This window comes from Pseudophryne corroboree, chromosome 1 (genome assembly GCF_028390025.1).
Source record: "Pseudophryne corroboree isolate aPseCor3 chromosome 1, aPseCor3.hap2, whole genome shotgun sequence".
In the NCBI taxonomy this organism is placed as follows: domain Eukaryota; kingdom Metazoa; phylum Chordata; class Amphibia; order Anura; family Myobatrachidae; genus Pseudophryne; species Pseudophryne corroboree.
Window position 1 is genome coordinate 505,642,260 of NC_086444.1, and position 21,939 is coordinate 505,664,198.

Below are 21,939 nucleotides of genomic sequence, written 5' to 3' on the forward strand. Positions count from 1 at the left end.
ACGGGAGAAGTGGACAGAGTCGGCGTGTGAACATAGGTAAGTATGTGTCTGTCGGCATGCATGTATGTAATAAAGTTTTACTTTCACGGTGTGCGTGTACTGTTTTTATTTGGGTATTTTTTGCAGTAGAACTACAGGTACCAGAGGGCCCGTCCCCCCCCCCCCCCCGCATGCTGGTACTTGTGGTTCTCCAAGTACCAGCTTGCGGGGGAGGCTTGCTGGGACTTGTAGTTCTGCTACAAAAAACAAGATTCTTTTATTTGACACAAGGCTATCAGCCCCCCATCCGCAGCCCTTGGATGGGGGGACAGCCTCGGGCTTCACCCCTGGCCCTTGGGTGGCTGGAGGGGGGGACGCCTTGATTTAAGGGGTCCCCACTACTCCAGGGTACCCGGGCCAGGGGTGACAAGTTGGGGATTTAATGCCACGGCCGCAGGGACCGGTATAAAAGTGTCCCCCGGCTGTGGCATTATCTCTCCAGCTAGTGGAGCCCGGTGCTGGTGTTAAAAATACGGGGGACCCCTATGTCTTTTGTCCCCCGTATTTTTTGCACCAGGACCGGATGCAGAGCCCGGTGCTGGTTGTAAAAATACGGGGGATCCCCTGTCAATTTTTTCCCCGTATTTTTACAACCAGGACCGGCTCAAAGAGCCCGAGGCTGGTTATGCTTAGGAGGGGGGACTCCACACATTTTTTTTCTTGATTTTTAACCCATTCCCACCCCTTCCCACTGAAAAACATGCTCTGATCTCTCCATATTATTTTAGTCAGTAAAAAAAAAATATATATTCTTTTAAAAAATATATAAATAATACTTGTGGCTCCTAATAGACAAACCAAGTAGATAATCCCTTCTAATATAAATAGATATGCTATTAGCAACAACAAAAACACACAAAAAAACGTTTTTAAAAAAATTTTATTAGATTCCGCCACCAAAATGAGGCGGGCTGAAATTGACGAAATGACTGTTGAAAAGCACTGTTGTCGAATCTACATTCTTAAATTGAATATACTTTTGTCGAAAAGCCGCATTTTTACCATTGCAGACATGTCGAATTTGCCAACTGTCGAATTTCAAAAAGTCGAATCTGAAACGGCCGTTTTTTTGTCGAAAAGTACTGTATTGCATTGTCGAATTTTTTTCGACATTTGCGGAAATTTTACCGCAATTGCATATACCCCATATTAATCAGAATCTCACAAGAGAAGGCAGTAGCATAATGTGTATTTTTATTTACCAGGCCCTACAGTATCACCGCTAAGCAGTAAGCTCTCACCAACACTGTCACAAACAAATGATATGTTTATTAGCAGCTATATATAAAATGCTATTATCCTCAGTGACAAATGTATATTTTCCCATGTTGTGGGGTTAATTTATGGGTAGATATTACACCTGCTTCTGAGCCCTCTAGTCTACATGGTCCAGCGTTTTCACAACGGTTACATTAGAAAGATAGTGGTATCCCCTTTAGCACATATGTACTATTTGCACTAGTATACTTGCCTTTCCTCCATTGTATATATATATGTCCAATTCCTTCCAACTTCTGTTTCATTTGTATTGCTGCTACCTGTTTAAAGTCACAAGTCATATAAATAATTCCCCATTAAAAACTAACTGACCTGGCCCACCATTGTCTCCCAGCAAGGTCCCCTAGGGACATCGGATGGATCAACTTGAAAAGGAGGTCCTGTAGAATTTTCTACAAAGGATGCATTATAAATATTGGCGTACCACGCTGTCATATTATGCTGCACAATCTTCTCTTCTTGACGCTGTGGAAAACATTGACAAAAAGCTTATACAGTAGAACTATGAGAAAATATTTCCATACATTAACACGTTAGTTTTCTATGACTGAAGATTAATATTATTCTACAATACAATTCAAATATTCTTCACTGTACCTTAAGATTAATTTCATCCATGAGAGCAATTAGGAAAGTGTACAAGTTACCCAGAAAAAGAGCAAATATGCGGCCAAGTTGCCATCTTAATGCTATGCGAGGATGGTAGTTTTCCAGCCCACTAACCACATCAAACATTGTTGGGCAAAACATTCCTAAAAGAGACATGACCGTATTCACCTATCAAAACAAAACGCACAAATATACATTATGTTCACAATTAATTAATGCTACAATATGTTTAACATTAGCACAGATGTTTGACTGAGGACCAATAATTAATTGTTTCAATTAAGAACATTTTTGTTGACTTTAAACCTCTAGTAATGACTGGTCTCTAGGATGGGAATGCACTATGCTGCTAGCAACTGGGGTTGGCTATCTCTGAGCATGAACCTGGCCATGGAGTGCACTCACTGTGGAAGAGCCATTTGTTGTGGCCTTCTGGCAATAGCGGATTTTGCAAAGCCTTTGGCAAATCTGCTCAAGAATCATCTGCCAGACTTACGTCTCACACACGGCACCTTGACTCATTCAACATAACATACAATTCCAAACCGTAGTCTTAGGGCGGAACCAATGAGGCTTTCATTGTGGCTTCTGGCTGGCTCTCTCAGCAACTGCACCCAAGCACTTTTTAAAAAATAGAAATACTTTTGATGATGATTGAATACTACAAATATTTGTTTGATGCTTCTAGTCATAAAAATGACTGTTCTTGTGACTTTCTTGAAGTGATTGCTAATAAATATCAAACAGTTCTTATAAGTTTAGTCAAAGTAGTAATACGTATTCGAAAGGTTTATGTCAGTGTAATCAACTAGGTAAGAAAAAATACAGTAAAAAAAAGTATCTTAACTGAAAATAAAGCTATTTTAATAATAATAATAATACTAACTTCATTCCGCTCCCACCAGCCATGGTTTTCCAAACCTTCCAAAGCAAATTGCTGGGACCTGCGTACAACAAAATAAATAAGATAACCACTGCCCGCCAGAGTGCACATTACTAGGAAGTTTGCAAGAACTCTGAGAAATCTGACTAAGTGAATATTTTCTTCCTTTCTGTTTTCTTGTTCTTCTAAAATTGATTCCTGTGAAATGGAAGTGAAAAAAGAAAATGATTGATCTTAAAATATGTATTGCTACAAATAAAACCATCACTTAATACAAATAGTCTCAACTCAATACTGTGAAGTTACAGAGTTGCTCCTACTTAGCAAGGGTTATAGCAGCGTTGCTTTTAGAATAGCTACATGCTAAATGATGAGAGGAAATATGGAAACAATTGTTTAGTAGCACCAACTAATCAGAGACAGCAGGGGCTCTTCTTGGTAAGAGATGTGGTGTTTGGTTCTCCAGAAATCCAAATCCAACCTGCATTTGGTAGATTTGAAATCAAACCAATACTCAGTCTGGATCTCCCAAGGAGATCTTGGATGTGCCCACCATTCAGAATTCGGATTTTAAATCCAAATTTCAGGTTTTGGATTGCAAAAATTACATGATTTTATCGATTTTTATCATTTTTTTTTTTTATTGATTCGAAGCCAGAAAAAAAAAGGAATCTGAACCAAAACACTTGAGGGTGGTAGGTCCTGATAGCGGTGCTCTATTTAAAGTTTTGCCCAATTTTTGTGCCTTAGTTCCCATTATATAACAGAGTGCACCCAGTTCATGTTATGCCACACGCAGTGCTTAGGGAGCAATTCCAGGGTACCTGTAGAGGTGGGCTCCATAGCAATGGCAATCCCTACACCTACTATAGCTATGTACATACCTTTATTGGTATGTTTAAAAGAGACTGCATTGTTCAACGAAAAGTTATATAATACAAAACATAAACATCAAACAAAACACCAATCAAATACAATAACACACACTAAAATGCCTGGTTCATGGAGGAAAAGACAAAGCTAGAGACCAGGCAGCAAAATGAGAAACGCAGGGATGCGTCACATGGAGTTCCCACAGAGTAAATGGAGAATTCCTCTGCATATTACAAGCAACACTTTTGTGGTGGCATTGTGTAGAAACTCAAAGATATTTTTTCTTTTGGGGACTACCTAGTGTCTAAGTGTTACCCATTGTGTTCTCCTGCACTGTCACAACATCAGGGACACGGGTATTTCACTCATACAGGTGGTCCCATCTTTCCTTCCTTCAGACATTGGAGGGATAGGCAGGGCTGCTGACCAGCTGTTTGCTGGGAACACACACATATACACACACACACGGAAGTAGCAACTGGCTTGTTTTATCTAGATCATAGATTAGTTATCTAATTAAAATAGGAACGTCTTCTCCTTATTGATCATCTATTTTTTGGGCACTCTCATTGGGTTTTAACCTGGAGATATGAGCCTGTGTTGACATCATAAGACTTTGGGTCTATTCATGACTATTTTAACTGAAACCAGGGCTTCTCACTGCTTCATAATATTCACAGACGGGGTTACTGTAGAGAAATCTCAGAGTTCTCCAACAGCACCCCTGCTCCATAACTGGATCGATTCACCAGTAGTATGGGGAGAGCGATTCATAGAATTACAGAAAGCTCTGCTTTCCTTTATGCTTCTCAAATAAGTTTGTCATCTCTTGATGGCGTAAGGAGGCTGCTAATGGGAGAAAAGCAGTGAATACTGCTGTCTACTGCCTCATACCCGTCTTCTCCGCCCCCTTCTCTGTAACCAGCTAGTCAGAGGTGCCCAGGGGCCACTCACCTTGTCAGCAGACTCTAAGGGGTATATGCAATTGCGGTCGAATTCCCGAAATTGTCGAAAAACTGGACTTTTTCGCCAGAAAAAAAAAAATCGACAATGCAATTCAGTACTTTCCGTCAAAAAAACGGACTTTCAAAATTCGACTTTTTGAAATTCGACATTTGTCAAATTCGACATTTCTGCAATGGTACAAATGCATCAATTCGCCAAAAGTATATTCAGTTGAAGTTTGGAAATTCGACAACAGTGCTTTTAGACAGTAAATTTGTCATTTTCAATCCGCCACACTTTGGTGGGGGAATCTAATAAAAAAAATTTAAAACATGTTTTTTTTGGTGGTTTTTTTATTGGTAATAGCATATCTATTTATATTAGAAGGGATTAGGTACTTGGTTTGTCTATTTTGGAGGCACAAGTATTATTTATATATTTAAAAAAAAATAAAAAAAAAATATATATATATATATATATATATATATATTTTTTTTTTTTTTTTAAATGGAATGGTAAAATCCCGAAAAAAAATGGCGTGGGGTCCCCCCTCCAAAGCATAACCAGCATCGGGCTCTTCGAGCCGGTCCTGGTTCTAAAAATCTGGGGGGGGAAATGACAGGGGATCCCCCGTATTTTTAAAACCAGCACCGGGCTCTGCGCCTGGTGCTGGTGCAAAAAATACGGGGGACAAAAAGAGTAGGGGTCCCCCGTATTTTTTACACCAGCATCGGGCTCCACTAGCTGGACAGATAATGCCACAGCCGGGAGTCACTTTTATACAGCGCCCTGCGGCCGTGGCATTAAATATCCAACTAGTCACCCCTGGCCGGGGTACACTGAGGGAGTGGGGACCCCTTCAATCAAGGGGTCCCCCCCCCAGCCACCCAAGGGCCAGGGGTGAAGCACGAGGCTGTCCCCCCATCCAAGGGCTGCGGATGGGGGGCTGATAGCCTTTGGAAAAATGAAAGAATATTGTTTTTTCCAGTAGTACTACAAGTCCCAGCAAGCCTCCCCCGCAAGCTGGTACTTGGAGAACCACAAGTACCAGCATGCGGGAGAAAAACGGGCCCGCTGGTACCTGTAGTTCTACTGGGAAAAAAATACCCAAATAAAAACAGGACACGCACACCGTGAAAGTAAAACTTTATTTCATACATGCCGACACATACATACTTACCTATGTTTACCCGCCGACAGCCACGCCCCCCTCGTCACTGAAGAATCCGGGGTACCTGTGAAAAAAATTATACTCACCTCAATCCAGTGTCCAGGTTATAATCCACGTACTTGGCAAAAAAAAAAAGCGCTGTATAAAAGTGAGCCCTGGCTGTGGCATTATCTGTCCAGCTAGTGGAGCCCGATGCTGGTGTAAAAAATACGGGGGACACCTACTCTTTTTGTCCCCCGTATTTTTTGCACCAGCACCAGGCGCAGAGCCCGGTGCTGGTTTTAAAAATACGGGGGATCCCATGACATTTTTCCCCCCGGATTTTTAGAACCAGGACCGGCTCAAAGAGCCCGAGGCTGGTTATGCTTTGGAGGGGGGACCCCATGCAATTTTCCCCCCCGTTTTTTCCCGTTTTTAAAAAATCAGAACAAAATCCGTCAAATCGGCCGTTTTTCGTCAGCGGGACTGTCGAATCCGTTTTTCATTGAATATGGTCAATTTCGGCACCCACTTGCCGAAATTAGACGGTCGAATTGTGTCGAATTAAAAAACGGCCGAAAAATTGCCGCGATTCGCCGCTAATTGCATATACCCCTATGAGTCAATCAGCCCAGCTGTAGAAAGATAAGTTATCAGGGTTGGGTTGGGGGCGTAATGTGTGTGTGTGTGTGTGTGTGTGTGTGTGTGTGTGTGTGTGTGTGTGTGTTTGCCTGCCTCCTCCTCTACCAGTTAGGGATGCACAAACACACAGCAGGCAACAGCACAATGACCCGTAGCAGCCTTCCTACAGTCAATGCACCGCTGACCTAGGTAGTGAGTGACTGACATCTTCACTTTGCTGCCTCCTGCTGATGGCATTCTGCCCTGCAGAGCACAGAGCTACATGCAGGCGAGGAAAGGCACTCCTTCCCCATACTGCTGGGGGTAATTGGGGCTGGTGCTCCTCAATGTGTGGCCAGCAACAGCTACGCTACAGGTGAATGTCTGCCACCACCAGGAAAGGGACGAGCTGCTGAATTCCAGCTTATCTGTTTACCCCCACAGCAGACTTGCTGAACCTGATGATCTGCTGCACAGTCGGGTCCTCATATCCGAGAATGTGGTATCTGCAAGTACTGCACTTCCACCAGGATCACACAAAGAGGGGTGAGGGGCTGCTTTTCAGACTGCTTCGCCGGATAGGTAAGTATTTATGAATTTCCACTTAAAACTACTGTATATCGCATCAATATTATGCAATAAATAGTGATAATGAACACTACCAACACATAATTAGACAAATATGTCCTGGAACATCAGATCACTTCATCTGTTCTCCTATCACCAAGTATAGGATGGGGTCCGCTCACACATTGTCCACTGCCACTTGGAAAATACTGTGCAGCAGCTACCCTCTCCGTACAATATTGGAGGGACTATTTCTTATTATTAAGCTCTTCTCTACCATTAATACGAGCCTATGGGACCGATTTATCACAATCTGCATCTGAGGATGCGGATGTGTTCTGATAAAATTGTCCCAATCCGAAATGCAATAATTGATTACAACACATGGATGTACCAATAATCACAGAAAAACACAGAACTTGCAGAAAAGCTCTGTCCCTGCAATTCCACTCGGTAGAGATATTGGGGTATTTTTAATGAAAAATACCCCAAGTATGTGCTTCGCATACTCAACCAAGATCGCTGCCACCGCCGCCAGGCCTCCCCCCTTCACTACTACAGTGCCCAGGGACCAGTAAACGGAGTGCTGATGGTTATCAGATGCTCTTCCTGCTGTGACCACCGGTGCTGTAAAGTGAGCTGCTGCTTCACTTTACTGCACCAGGGGTCATGCAGTAGCGCAGGAGGATCCGATCACCGGCAGCCCTCACCTGAGCACTGGTCACTGGGTAAGTACTCTTTTTTTTGACAGTGATTAGCTGATCACACTGGCCGGGTCCCTGCACAGCTTTCTCTGTTAGTGGGCAGAGAAAGCTGAGCAAGAGGTAGGATTCCGCAGTGAGTCCTGTGATTATGCTATCTGAAGATATTATTATTATGACAGGGCTCACTGCTGTGATTTTTTTTCTTAGTAAATTCTTCCATATTACATTTCCCATTATAGGTATGAGAAATGCTATCTGGTTACTAAAAAAAATGAGAATTAAAGAGCTTGGAGCAGTTTTTTAATGAAAAATGCTCAAAAAGCATTTTAATGCATTCAGGTGATACTAAAATAACATGAAAAGGGTGTTAAAACACCCTTTTTCACATAATTTTGGTTAAAAAAAAATTTTTATTTTATTTTGAAGGAGACAATGCAATGTAATTATTACCATGACCTTATTGGATTAAAGTCCATACACTGACATTTATATTATACCTGTTACATACATTGCACTGCCGTACACGGATTTACATCGTTTTGAACAGGTATTATATTGTTTGCATATAGTGATTGCCAGACTTATCTAGAAGGGCATTGACCTAGTATAAATATAAATATTTTTCTTATAATGTACCACGTCACTGACCATTGAGTCATCAGTTTGTTTTGCTTTTTGTCTTTTATCATCTTTTCTATTATAGGCCTGATATTTTTGATAATGTAATATTTACTTTGGTCTTTTCCTCTACAGACCAAGCATTTTACTGTTTGTTATTGTATTTGATTATTATTTTTTTGATGTTTATGTTATTTAGTATCTTATAATGTTTGGATGACCAATGCGGGTCTACTTACCTTTTCTGTTCACTCATCATTTTTTGACTCGCAATTATTTTGGAATTACCTCTTTTTAGTAAGAGGACATTGTATATACTATATAGAAAGTACATCCTGATTGTATGACTAGAAGAAACACAATTACCTCACACTGAAAATGCTGCATACAATGGAATCACTGTGCCTGATGCAGTCCTGTAAAAAGTCAGTAGAGGGAGCTAGTACAGTAAAATTATATACATTGATTCATCCCTGCCAGGAGTTTTGCAGATAGTTTTAAAGTCTAATTCCAATTCTTTTACTGTGTGCCTGTACTGTGTTGCTGGGCACTAACATATACTGTAGCTATACAGCACTTGTTTTCTGAAAATATATTGTACAGTATATAGGCTATCACTACTGCTCTCAACTTTTGTGATGGTCTTGCAGTATAAATAAGTTGGCAAAGGCACTATTAGTTTATGGATGAATAAACTGAAACAACACTTACAAGTTGATACAAGAACATTGGGGGTCATTCCGAGTTGTTCGCTCGTTATTTTTTTCTCGCAACTGAGCGATTAGTCGCTAATGCGCATGCACAATGTCCGCAGTGCGACTGCGCCAAGTAAATTTGCTATGCAGGTAGGTATTTTACTCACGGCATTACAAGGTTTTTTCTTCGTTCTGGTGATCGTAATGTGATTGACAGGAAGTGGGTGTTTCTGGGCGGAAACTGGCCATTTTATGGGTGTGTGTGAAAAAACGCTACCGTTTCTGGGAAAAATGCGGGAGTGGCTGGAGAAACGGAGGAGTGTCTGGGCGAACGCTGGGTGTGTTTGTGACGTCAAACCAGGAACGACAAGCACTGAACTGATCGCACTGGCAGAGTAAGTCTCGAGCTACTCAGAAACTGCACAGAGAAGTCTTTTCGCAATATTGCGAATCTTTCGTTCGCAATTTTGATAAGCTAAGATTCACTCCCAGTAGACGGCGGCTTAGCGTGTGCAAAGCTGCTAAAAGCAGCTTGCGAGCGAACAACTCGGAATGACCCCCCATTAAACCAGTGAAAGAGCTGGCTTTAGTTCTATTTAAAGTGCATTCCTGAACTGAAGAAATAAGGAATCATGACAGAAGAAGCAGTATTGAACATAAATTAATGTGCAACGCTCTAATCAAAACCATCAATCCTGATTCTGAACTCAACAGTGAGAATTCATATAATTGTCTTACTTTGAAACTAGTTGTTATAGATGCAAATTTATTGTCAGCTGTTTCTGGGTTTCCAATGAGAAAATCCCAACTTGTATACATTTTCCAGCTAAAATTAAAGCTGTTATCATCTCCTCCACCATCTTCATTAGCATTCTTAGCCATTCTGCAATTGGAAGATGAGAATTTAGGGTAAGAGAAAGATACCATATTTTGCAAATGTTATCACCTCCTAGAATATCTGTTTTACAGTATATACATCTCAAACATACAATATTTACCTAGTGCTCTTAGCTCTTGGCTCTGTTCTTTTGCATAAAACATTGTGGGCAACTAAATCTTGCTTAATTGTACAGACATTATAAAATTCTAGACCCAATAATTATAATGTCTTATAACTGCTATTCAAAGCAAAAACAAAATTAAGTATTGCCTACAGTAAGTGTATTAATAATAACCACACACTGGGATTGTGGCTATGTGAGGAGGTCCAAAGTAACATCTAAAGGCACACGAAGTGGGATTGTAGAGTCTAAAGACACACAAAGTGGGCGTCTCAGCCAGTGCCAAATTAAGGTCCATATGGGCCTGGAGCTGAAATTTAGGAAGGGCCTATTGTGTGCCTCGGCAGGAGGTGTGACAAGCGCTGCGGTGGTGTGACTAGTGATGTGGGGATGTGATCAGTGTGGTGTGGGTGTGGTCTAAATAGGGGGTGTGGCCTATGCCATGTGAGTGACACAGTCACCACTTACTGACAGACACTACTTACTGACACACACACACACACACACACACACACACACAACAGAAAGCTTACTGACACAATCACCACTTACTGACAGACACTATTTACTAACACACACACTCACAACACAAAACTTACCTACACAGACACCACTTACTGATATATATTACTGACTGACACACACGCACAACACAGATAAACTCACTGACACAGACATTACTAACTGACACACACACAACACAATACTTATACCGCTCTCACATCACAATGCCGGGTTCCACCTGGGAATTGGAAATGGGTCCACTCCTGGGTGGGACCCGGCATTTGACCCTACACACCGCCAACCCGACCCAGCAATTTGCCGGTTCGGGTTGCCATCTGTGGGTGGAGATGGAGTCGGCATCAGGTGCAGAGGCGGCGCTTGAAGATGAGATCATCCCTATGCAGTGAACGGGTCCCGGGTTGCATCGACCTGGGTGACCCGTTCACACTGCACCGGACCTGGTATTTAACCCGGGAATAACCTTTCTTTATTCCCGGGTTGAATTACCGGGTCAGGCAATCCAGAATTCGCCCATGACCCCTTTCACAACACACATCGGAACGTGTCGACCCAGCAATATACCCAGTCTATACCAGGTTATTTTTGCGGTGTGAAAGGGGTATTACTGAAACAGACACCCAAGTTACTGACAGACACTACTTACTGACACACACACAGTACAAAACCTACTGACAGACACTACTTACTGACACACACACACAACACAAAACTTACTGACACAGACACCCACCACTTACTGACAGACACTACTTACTGACACACACACACACACACACACACACACACACACACAGTACAAAACCTACTGACAGACACTACTTACTGACACACACACACACACAACACAAAACTTATTGACACAGACACCCACCACTTACTGACAGACACTACTTACTGACACACACAACACAAAACTTACTGACACAGACACCATGCAAAATGTACTGACACAAACATTACTTATTGACAGACACTTCTTACTGACACCAGTGGTGCACACAGAATTTTTTTCTCAATGGTACTGTGCCTGCGTGCCGTGGGCGTGGTCACATGTCATTAAGGGATGTGACCATGTGACACTAGGTGGAGTGGTTATATATTATGTGAATCCATGGCACAGACACCCCCTATCCCAGCGGACTACAGAGACAAGGACAGCAGGATGTGACCCTAGTTATAGAATACAAAATATTATATATAAGCTATGTACCCAGCACTCATCCTGTTATAATGTGAATATTTGCTCCAGTGCCCTCCTTCGGTTTTTCAAGCTGTGGACAGAGTACAATGAGGCAGCACTCCCGAGTCTTGCTGGTGCAGTAAGATTTATTTAGTAAGATTCTGGATTAATAAGTCTTAATGCACCAGCAAAACTCGGGAGTGCCGCCTCATTGTACTTGTGCGGAGGGGTCTCAACCATTAGAGTTACTCACCGGGGTGTAGTATGAGTTGCCGGCGGCCGGGTCCCCGGCGGCCAGCATACCGGCGCCGGGATCCCGACTGCCGACTTGCCAACAGCAGGGCGAGCGCAAATGAGCCCCTTGCGGGCGGGCTGGCTGCGGTCCCGGGGCCGCGCGTAAGCGCCACGCTATCCTCCCTCCAGGGGGTTCGTGGACCCCCAAGAGGGAGAAAAGGTGTCGGTATGCCGGTTGTAGGGATTCCGGTGCCGGTATACTGTGCGCCGGCATCCCAACAACTGGTATACTGAATACCACCCACACACCGCAGGCCCGGCACCCCATCGTCACTTTTTCTCTGCCAGTCTGCCAGGTGCGGGAGGGTGATGACATCACCTTCATGCTCCCAGCAGTCCTTTTCCTGGAAAAGGAAGAAGGTACTGGCGGCGATCTAGGAGCTTGGTGGTGGTGTTTTACAGTGTGGCGGGGGTATGGCGTACTGGCAGACACATTCTTAATGGTACGCCGTACCGGAGCGTACCGCCACACTTGCAGGACTGACTAACACACACACACAACGCAAAACATATTGACACACACGACACAACACAAAACTTACACACACACACACACACACACACACACACACACACACACACACAATGCAAAACTTACTGACACAGACACAATGCAAAACTTACTGACACAGACACAATGCAAAACTTACTGACACACACAAACACAAAACCTACTGACACTGACACTACTACTTACTGACAGACACTACTTACTTAGCGACACACACACACACACACACATTCCCCCCCCCACCTACCCTTCAAAACTTACTGACATAGACACCACTTACACAGGGCCTGGTGTGGGCTGCTACTCACATGGTTTTGCATGCTCCCTCAGCTCTGACATCCAAGGACCCAGCTCTCCTAAAAGACAGAAGCCTCCTGTCAAGACCCTTCCCCTCTCCGAGGCTCCGCCCTCGAACCCATCTGAAGCCCCGCCCCCTTTTTCATCAAAAGATAATTGCTTTTGCGGCAGCATACCATTCCTGCTGCAGCTTATACAATAACAATACCTCATTAAAGAGGGGAAGGGTCTTGACAGGAGGCTGCTGTCTAGGAACTATTTCCGTGGCTCCGCCCCCTTGTCTGCCGAAGCCCCGCCCCTTGCCCGTCCGAAGCCCCGCCCCCTTGCAACACGTAGCGGTCAGGACACAGGCTGACCAGTTTGGGGTGGAGGTGAGTGAGCTGATGTATGCGCTGACAGGAAATGTTTTTTTTTCCTGTCAGCACTGGCTACAGTACTGCCTGCACTGCAGGGAGCTCTGTGGGCCTATTTTCAATGGGGGGCTTGGAGCTGCAGCTCCATCCGCCCCATTGTTAATCCGGCCATGGTCTCAGCCCTTGCGTTAAGATTCATGGCTGTACACCAGGGAGGGCTTATATTAGAGATGTGCGGCGGGCACTTTTTGTGTTTTGGTTCTGGTTCCATGCTCATGTTTTGGATCTGGATTGGTTTTGCCAAAACCACCCTTTCATGTTTTGGTTTTGGATCTGGATGATTTTTGAAAAAAACATAAAAACACCTAAAATCACATCATTTGGGGGTCATTTTGATCCTACGGTATTATTAACATCAATAACATTCATTTCCACTCATTTCCAAGTAGCGAGATGATCGCTAGCTGAAAATGTTCGCTGCGGTGCGATTAAGGAAAAACCGGCACTTCTGCGCATGCGTATGCGGCACAGTGCGCACGCGCAACGTACTTTCACAACGGCCGATGTATTTTCACACAAGGTCTAGCGAAGCTTATCATTCGCACTGATGACCGCAGAGTGATTGACATGAAGTGGGCGTTTCTGGGTGGCAACTGACCGTTTTCAGGGAGTGTTCGAAAAAATGCAGGCGTGCCAGGATAAATGCAGGCATGGCTGGCCGTCCGCAGGGAGTGTTTGTGACGTCAAATCCGGTCTGAAGTGATCGCAAGCGCTAAGTAGGTCTGAAGCTACTCAGAAACTGCACAATTTTTTTTGTAGCCGTTCTACGATGCAATCGTTCGCACTTCTGCTAAGCTAAGATACACTCCCAGAGAGCGGCGGCTTACTGTTTGCACGGCTGCTAAAAACTGCTAGCGAGCGATCACCTCGGAATGACCCCCATTGTTTTTAGGCCAAAAGGTTGCACCGAGGTGGCTGCATGACTATCTAAGCGACACAAGTGTGCGGCACAAACACCTGGCCCATCTAGGAGTGGCACTGCAGTGGCAGACAGGATGGCAGATTTAAAAAATAGGCCCCAAACAGCACATCATGCAAAGAAGAAAAAGAGGTGCAATTAGGTAGCTGGATGGCTAAGCTAAGTTACACAAGTGTGCGGCACAAACACCTGGCCCATCTAGCAGTGGCACTGCAATGGCAGACAGGATGGCACTTTAAAAAAACTAGGCCCCAAACAGCACATCATGCAAAGAAGAAAAAGAGGTGCAATGAGGTAGCTGTATGTCTGAGCTAAGCAACACAAGTGTGCGGCACAAACACCTGGCCTATATAGGAGTGGCACTGCAGTTGCAGACAGGATGGCACTTAAAAAAACAAGGCCCCAAACAACACATCATGCAAAAAAGAAAAAGAGGGGCAATGAGGTAGCTGTATGACTAAGCTAAGCGACACAAGTGTGCGGCACAAACACCTGGCCTACCTAGGAGTGGCACTGCAGTTGCAGACAGGATGGCACTTAAAAAAACTAAGCCCCAAACAGCACATCATGCAAAGAAGAAAAAGAGGTGCAATGACGTAACTGTTAGTGATGAGCGGATTCGGTTTTACTCGGTTTTACTTGGTTCTCAAAACCGAATCTTATTGACTCACTGATGTCACGTGTTTTGGATAGCCAATAAGATTCGGTTTTGAGAACCGAGTAAAACCGAGTAAAACCGAATCCGCTCATCACTAGTAACTGTATGACTAAGCTAAGCGACACAAGTGTGCGGCACAAACAACATGGTACATGCTGGAATTTGCCCAGATGTAATACATGTACAATATTGGTGGCACAGGAGAGCGTACCCCTAAACCACACATACACATGGCAAAGCCTGTACAATTAAGTTGGATAATAATAACCCTTTAATTTGGAGCTATTATAATAATAAGATTTTACTTACCGGTAAATCTATTTCTCGTATTCCGTAGTGGATGCTAGGGACTCCGTAAGGACCATGGGGAATAGACGGGCTCCGCAGGAGACAGGGCACTTTAAGAAAGAATTTGGATACTGGTGTGCTCTGGCTCCTCCCTCTATGTCCCTCCTCCAGACCTCAGTTAGAGAAACTGTGCCCGGAAGAGCTGACAGTACAAGGAAAGGATTTTGGAATCCAGGGCAAGACTCATACCAGTCACACCAATCACACCGTATAACTTGTGATAAACTTACCCAGTTAACAGTATGAACAACAACGGAGCATCAGATCAACCCTGATGCAACCAAACATAACCCTTATTTAAGCAATAACTATACACAAGTATTGCAGAAGAAGTCCGCACTTGGGACGGGCGCCCAGCATCCACTACGGACTACAAGAAATAGATTTACCGGTAAGTAAAATCTTATTTTCTCTAACGTCCTAGTGGATGCTGGGGACTCCGTAAGGACCATGGGGATTATACCAAAGCTCCCAAACGGGCGGGAGAGTGCGGATGACTCTGCAGCACCGAATGAGCAAACACAAGGTCCTCCTCAGCCTGGGTATCAAACTTGTAAAACTTTGCAAAAGTGTTTGAACCTGACCAAGTAGCCACTTGGCAAAGCTGTAATGCCGAGACCCCTCGGGCAGCCGCCCAAGAAGAGCCCACTTTCCTTGTGGAGTGGACTTTTACTGATTTTGGAAGCGGCAATCCAGCCGCAGCAATGAGCCTGCTGAATCGTGTTACAGATCCAGCGAGCAATAGTTTGCTTTGAAGCAGGAGCACCCAGCTTGTTGGGTGCATACAGGATAAACAACGACTCAGTTTTCCTGACTCTAGCCGTTCTGGCTACATAAACATTCAAAGCCCTGACCACATCTAGTAACTCGGAATCCTCCAAGTCGCGAGTAGCCACAGGCACCACAATAGGTTGGTTCATATGAAAGGATGACACCACTTTTGGCAGAAATTGTGGACGGGTCCGCAATTCTGCCCTGTCCATATGGAAAACCAGATAGGGGCTTTTATGTGACAAAGCCGCTAATTCTGACACACGCCTAGCTGAAGCCAAGGCTAATAGCATGACCACCTTCCACGTGAGAAATTTTAACTCCACGGTTTTGAGTGGCGCAAACCAGTGTGACTTCAGGAAACTCAACACCACGTTAAGATCCCAAGGTGCCACTGGAGGCACAAAAGGAGGCTGAATATGCAGCACTCCCTTTACAAACGTCTGGACTTCCGGAAGAAAAGCCAGTTCTTTTTGAAAGAAAATGGATAGGGCCGAAATCTGGTCCTTAATGGAACCCAATTTTAGGCCCAAAGTCACTCCCGACTGTAGGAAGTGAAGGAAACGGCCCAGCTGGAATTCCTCCGTAGGGGCATTCCGGGCCTCACACCAAGCAATATATTTTCGCCATATACGGTGATAATGTTTAGCCGTCACGTCCTTCCTAGCCTTTATCAGCGTAGGAATAACCTCATCCGGAATGCCCTTTTCTGCTAGGATCCGGCGTTCAACCGCCATGCCGTCAAACGCAGCCATGGTAAGTCTTGGAACAGACAGGGCCCCTGTTGCAACAGGTCCTGTCTTAGAGGCAGAGGCCATGGGTCCTCTGTGAGCATTTCTTGCAGCTCTGGATACCAAGTCCTTCTTGGCCAATCCGGAACAATGAGTATTGTTCTCACTCCTCTTTTTCTTATGATTCTCAGCACCTTGGGTATGAGAGGAAGAGGAGGAAATACATAAACCGACTGGAACACCCATGGTGTCACTAGTGCGTCTACAGCTATCGCCTGAGGGTCTCTTGACCTGGCACAATACCTCTGTAGCTTTTTGTTGAGGCGGGATGCCATCATGTCCACCTGTGGCAGTTCCCACCGACTTGCAATCTGCGCGAAGACTTCTTGATGAAGTCCCCACTCTCCCGGGTGGAGGTCGTGCCTGCTGAGGAAGTCTGCTTCCCAGTTGTCCACTCCCGGAATGAACACTGCTGACAGTGCTCCCGCGTGATTCTCCGCCCAGCGAAGAATTCTGGTGGCTTCCGCCATCGCCTCCCTGCTCCTTGTGCCGCCTTGGCGGTTTACATGAGCCACTGCGGTAATGTTGTCTGACTGAATCAGCACCGATTGGTCGCGAAGCAGGGTCTCCGCTTGACTTAGGGCGTTGTATATGGCCCTTAGTTCCAGGATATTGATGTGAAGGCAAGTCTCCTGACTTGACCACAGACCTTGGAAATTTCTTCCCTGTGTGACTGCCCCCCACCCTCGGAGGCTTGCATCCGTGGTCACCAGGACCCAGTCCTGAATGCCGAATCTGCGGCCCTCGAGAAGGTGAGCACTCTGCAGCCACCACAGAAGAGACACCCTGGCCCTGGGGGATAGGGTGATCAGCCAACGCATCTATAGATGTGATCCGGACCACTTGTCCAACAGATCCCATTGAAAAGTCCTCGCATGGAACCTGCCGAAGGGAATGGCCTCGTATGATGCCACCATCTTTCCCAGGACTCGCGTGCAGTGATGCACCGACACCTGTTTTGGTTTTAATAGGTCTCTGACCAGTGTCATGAGCTCCTGAGCCTTCTCCATCGGGAGATAAACCCTCTTCTGGTCTGTGTCCAGAATCATGCCCAGGAACGGCAGACGAGTCGTAGGAATCAACTGCGACTTTGGAATATTTAGAATCCAGCTGTGCTGTTGTAACACTTCCCGAGAGCGTGCTACGCTGATCAGCAACTGCTCTCTGGACCTCGCCTTTATGAGGAGATCGTCCAAGTATGGGATAATTGTGACCCCTTACTTTCGCAGGAGCACCATCATTTCGCCACTACCTTGGTAAATATTCTCGGTGCCGTGGACAGACCAAACGGCAACGTCTGGAATTGGTAATGACAATCCTGTACCACAAATCTGAGGTACGCCTGATGAGGTGGATAAATGGGGACATGAAGGTATGCATCCTTTATGTCCAGAGACACCATAAAATCCCCCCCTTTCAGGCTTGCGATAACCGCTCTGAGCGATTCCATCTTGAACTTGAACCTTTTCAGGTATATGTTCAGGGATTTTAAATTCAATATGGGTCTGACCGAACCGTCCGGTTTCGGTATCACAAACATGGTCGAATAATAACCCTTTCCTTGTTGAAGGAGGGGAACCTTGACCACCACCTGCTGAAGATACAATTTGTGAATTGCAGCTAACACTATTTCCCTCTCTAAGGGGGAAGCTGGCAGGGCTGATTTGAGGTATCGGTGAGGGGGCATCTCTTCGAATTCCAGCTTGTATCCCTGAGACACAATCTCTATCGCCCAGGGATCCACCTGGGAGTGAACCCACTTGTGGCTGAAATTTCTGAGACGCGCCCCCACCGGGCCTTGGTCCGCCTGAGGAGCCCCAGCGTCATGCGGTGGATTTAGTGGAAGCCGGGGAGGACTTCTGTTCCTGGGAACTAGCTGTGTTATGCAGCTTCTTTCCTTTGCCCCTGCCTCTGGCAAGAAAGGACGCACCTCGGACTTTCTTGCTTTTTTGTGATCGAAAGGACTGCATTTGGTAATACGGTGCTTTCTTAGGTTGTGAGGGAACATATGGCAAAAAATTTGACTTTCCAGCAGTAGCTGTGGAGACCAGGTCCGAGAGACCTTCCCCAAACAACTCCTCACCCTTGTAAGGTAAAACCTCCATGTGCTTTTTTGAGTCGGCATCGCCTGTCCATTGCCGAGTCCACAGGACCCTTCTGGCAGAAATCGACATTGCATTTATTCTAGAGCCCAGAAGGCTAATGTCTCTTTGAGCATCTCTCATATATAGGACAGCATCTTTTATATGCCCCAGGGTCATTAATATAGTATCCTTGTCTAAGGTATCAAGTTCCTCTGATAAGGTATCCGTCCATGCTGCTACAGCACTACACACCTAGGCCGACGCAATTGCCGGCCTTAGTAAGGTACCTGAATGTGTATAAATGGACTTCAGGGTACTCTCCTGCTTTCTATCCGCAGCATCTTTAAGGGTGGCAGTATCCTGTGACGGCAGGGCTACCCTCTTGGATAAGCGTGTTAGAGCTTTGTCCACCCTAGGGGAGGATTCCCAGCGTAACCTGTCCGATGGCGGAAAGGGATACGCCATAAGCATCCTCTTGGAAATCTGCAGTTTTTTTTATCTGGAGATTCCCAAGCCTTTTCACATAACTCATTTAGCTCATGTGAAGGGGGAATGGTCACCTCCTGCCTTTTCTCCCCATACATATGAACCCTCTTGTCAGGGACTGGGGTTTCCTCTGTGATGTGCAACACATCCTTTATTGCTATAATCATATAACGGATGGCTTTAGCCAATTTAGGCTGTAACTTTGCATCATCGCCATCGACACTGGAGTCAGAATCCGTGTCGATATCTGTGTCAACAATATGTGATAGTGGGCGCTACTGAGAACTTGACGGCCTCTGCGACATAGGATCAGGCATGGGCTGATACCCCGACTGTCCTAAGGTTTCAGCTTTATCCAACCTTTTATGCAAGGAATTAACATTATCATTTAAAACCTTCCACATATCCATCCAATCAGGTGTCGGCGCCGTCGGCGGCGACCCCACATTCATTTGCTCCCGCTCTGCTTCCACATAGCCTTCCTCGTCAAACATGTCGACACAAGCGTACCGACACACCACACACATACAGGGGATGCTCTTTTTGAAGACAGTTCCCCCACAAGGCCCTTTGGAGAGACAGAGAGAGAGTATGCCAGCACACACCCCAGCACTATATGTCCCAGGAATCACACAGTAACTTAGTGTTAACCCAGTAGCTGCTGTATATAAAGCTTTTGCGCCTAATTTATGTGCCCCCCCCCCCCTCTCTTTTTACCCTCTTCTACTGTGTTTCTGCAGGGGAGAGCCTGGGGAGCTTCCTCTCAATGGAGCTGTGGCGAGAAAATGGCGCTGGTGAGTGCTGAGGAAGAAGCCCCGCCCCCTCAGCGGCGGGCTTCTGTCCCGCGTTTCTGTGTAAAATAATGGCGGGGGCTCATGCATATATACAGTGCCCAACTGTATATATGCTCACTTTTTGCCAAGAGGTTCCTAATTGCTGCCCAGGGCGCTCCCCCCTGCGCCCTGTACCCTACAGTGACCGGAGTATGTGAGTTTAATGTGGGAGCAATGGCGCACAGCTGCAGTGCGGTGCGCTACCTCAGTTTGAAGACTGGAGTCTTCTGCCGCCGATTTTGAAGTCTTCTTGCTTCTGTCACCGGCTTCTGTCTTCCGGCTCTGCGAGGAGGACGGCGGCGCGCTCCGGGATCGGACGACAAAGGGTGAGATCCTGTGTACGATCCCTCTGGAGCTAATGGTGTCCAGTAGCCTAAGAAGCAGGCCCTATCTGCAGAGAGTAGGGCTGCTTCTCTCCCCTCAGTCCCACGTAGCAGAGAGTCTGTTGCCAGCAGATCTCTCTGAAAATAAAAAAACCTGACAAAATACTTTCTTATTAGCAAGCTCAGGAGAGCTCACTAAGCAGCACCCAGCTCGTCCGGGCACAGATTCAAACTGAGGTCTGGAGGAGGGACATAGAGGGAGGAGCCAGAGCACACCAGTATCCAAATTCTTTCTTAAAGTGCCCCGTCTCCTGCGGAGCCCGTCTATTCCCCATGGTCCTTACGGAGTCCCCAGCATCCACTAGGACGTTAGAGAAAATATGCAGCACAGGCGAGCGTATCCCTACACCACACAGGGCAAACCATGTAAAAATTATTTGGATAATAATATAAGTAATGTATATAACCTTTTTATTTGGAGTAAATAATATACAGCACAGAACACCACCACTGGACTTATGGCAGCACAAGACAGCACCACTGGACTGATGCAGCAAAAGACAGCACCACTGGACTGGATTTATACGGCAGTACCCAGGCTTGGACTGGCCCACAGGGGAACATGGGAAACCACCGGTGGGCCCCACTGCCTGGGGGCCCACCTCCTGCTCTAATGATCAGGTTCCAGACTGTGTACTTGAATTATACATTATACACATGTTACCTTATACTGGACTATGGTTTATTTTCTATAGTGCTTTGCTGTTATTAATCTGTTATTAATCTGGTACATTATCATGCATGCAGCAGATGGATTTTCTGTATATATTTATGAAGGGGCTGACGTTGCACTCTCTAATGGTTAGTCAAACCAATGAGGTGGTAGGCCACAGCCGCTCTGCAGACTGGCCACACCCCTTAACATGGGCCACTACCACTGTAATCCCCAGGTGGGCCCTACATGCCCCAGTCCGACACTGGCAGTACCCCTGGAGTTGTACGGCAGTGTCAGACAGGATGGCACTTTAAAAAACTAGTCCTCAAACAGCACATGATGCAAAGAAGAAAAAGATGTGCAAGATGGAATTGTCCTTGTGCCCTCCGACCCACCCTTATGTTGTATAAACAGGACATGCACACTTTAACAAACCAATCATTTCAGCGACAGGGTCTGCCACACAACTGTGGCTTAAATGACTGGTTTGTTTGGGCCCCCACCAAAAAAGAAGCAATCAATCTCTCCTTGCACAAACTGGCTCTACAGAGGCAAGATGTCGACCTCATCCTCATCCTCCGATTCCTCACCCCTTTTAGTATGTACATCCTCCTCCTCACAGAGTATTAATTTGTCCCCACTGGAATTCACCATCACAAGTCCCTGTGTACTTTCTGGAGGCAATTGCTGGTAAAGGTCTTCCCAGAGGAATTTATCATTAATTTTGATGAACATCATCTTCTCCACATTTTGTGGAAGTAACCTCCTACGCCGATCGCTGACAAGGTTACCGGCTGCACTAAACACT

General features: G+C 45.5%; 1 protein-coding gene across 1 annotated transcript in view; it reads right to left on the minus strand.

Moving 5' to 3' along the window:
* Positions 1–21,939, minus strand: part of LOC134910365 (transmembrane channel-like protein 1) — a 155,311-nt gene that overhangs the window by 85,029 nt on the left and 48,343 nt on the right. Inside the window, exons 10-13 of the mRNA XM_063918346.1 lie at positions 9,721–9,865; positions 2,813–3,007; positions 1,915–2,094; positions 1,630–1,782 (exon numbers count right to left, since the gene is read on the minus strand). Of these exons, the coding sequence (XP_063774416.1) occupies positions 1,630–1,782; positions 1,915–2,094; positions 2,813–3,007; positions 9,721–9,865 (673 nt within the window). The remainder of the gene's footprint in view (positions 1–1,629; positions 1,783–1,914; positions 2,095–2,812; positions 3,008–9,720; positions 9,866–21,939) is intronic.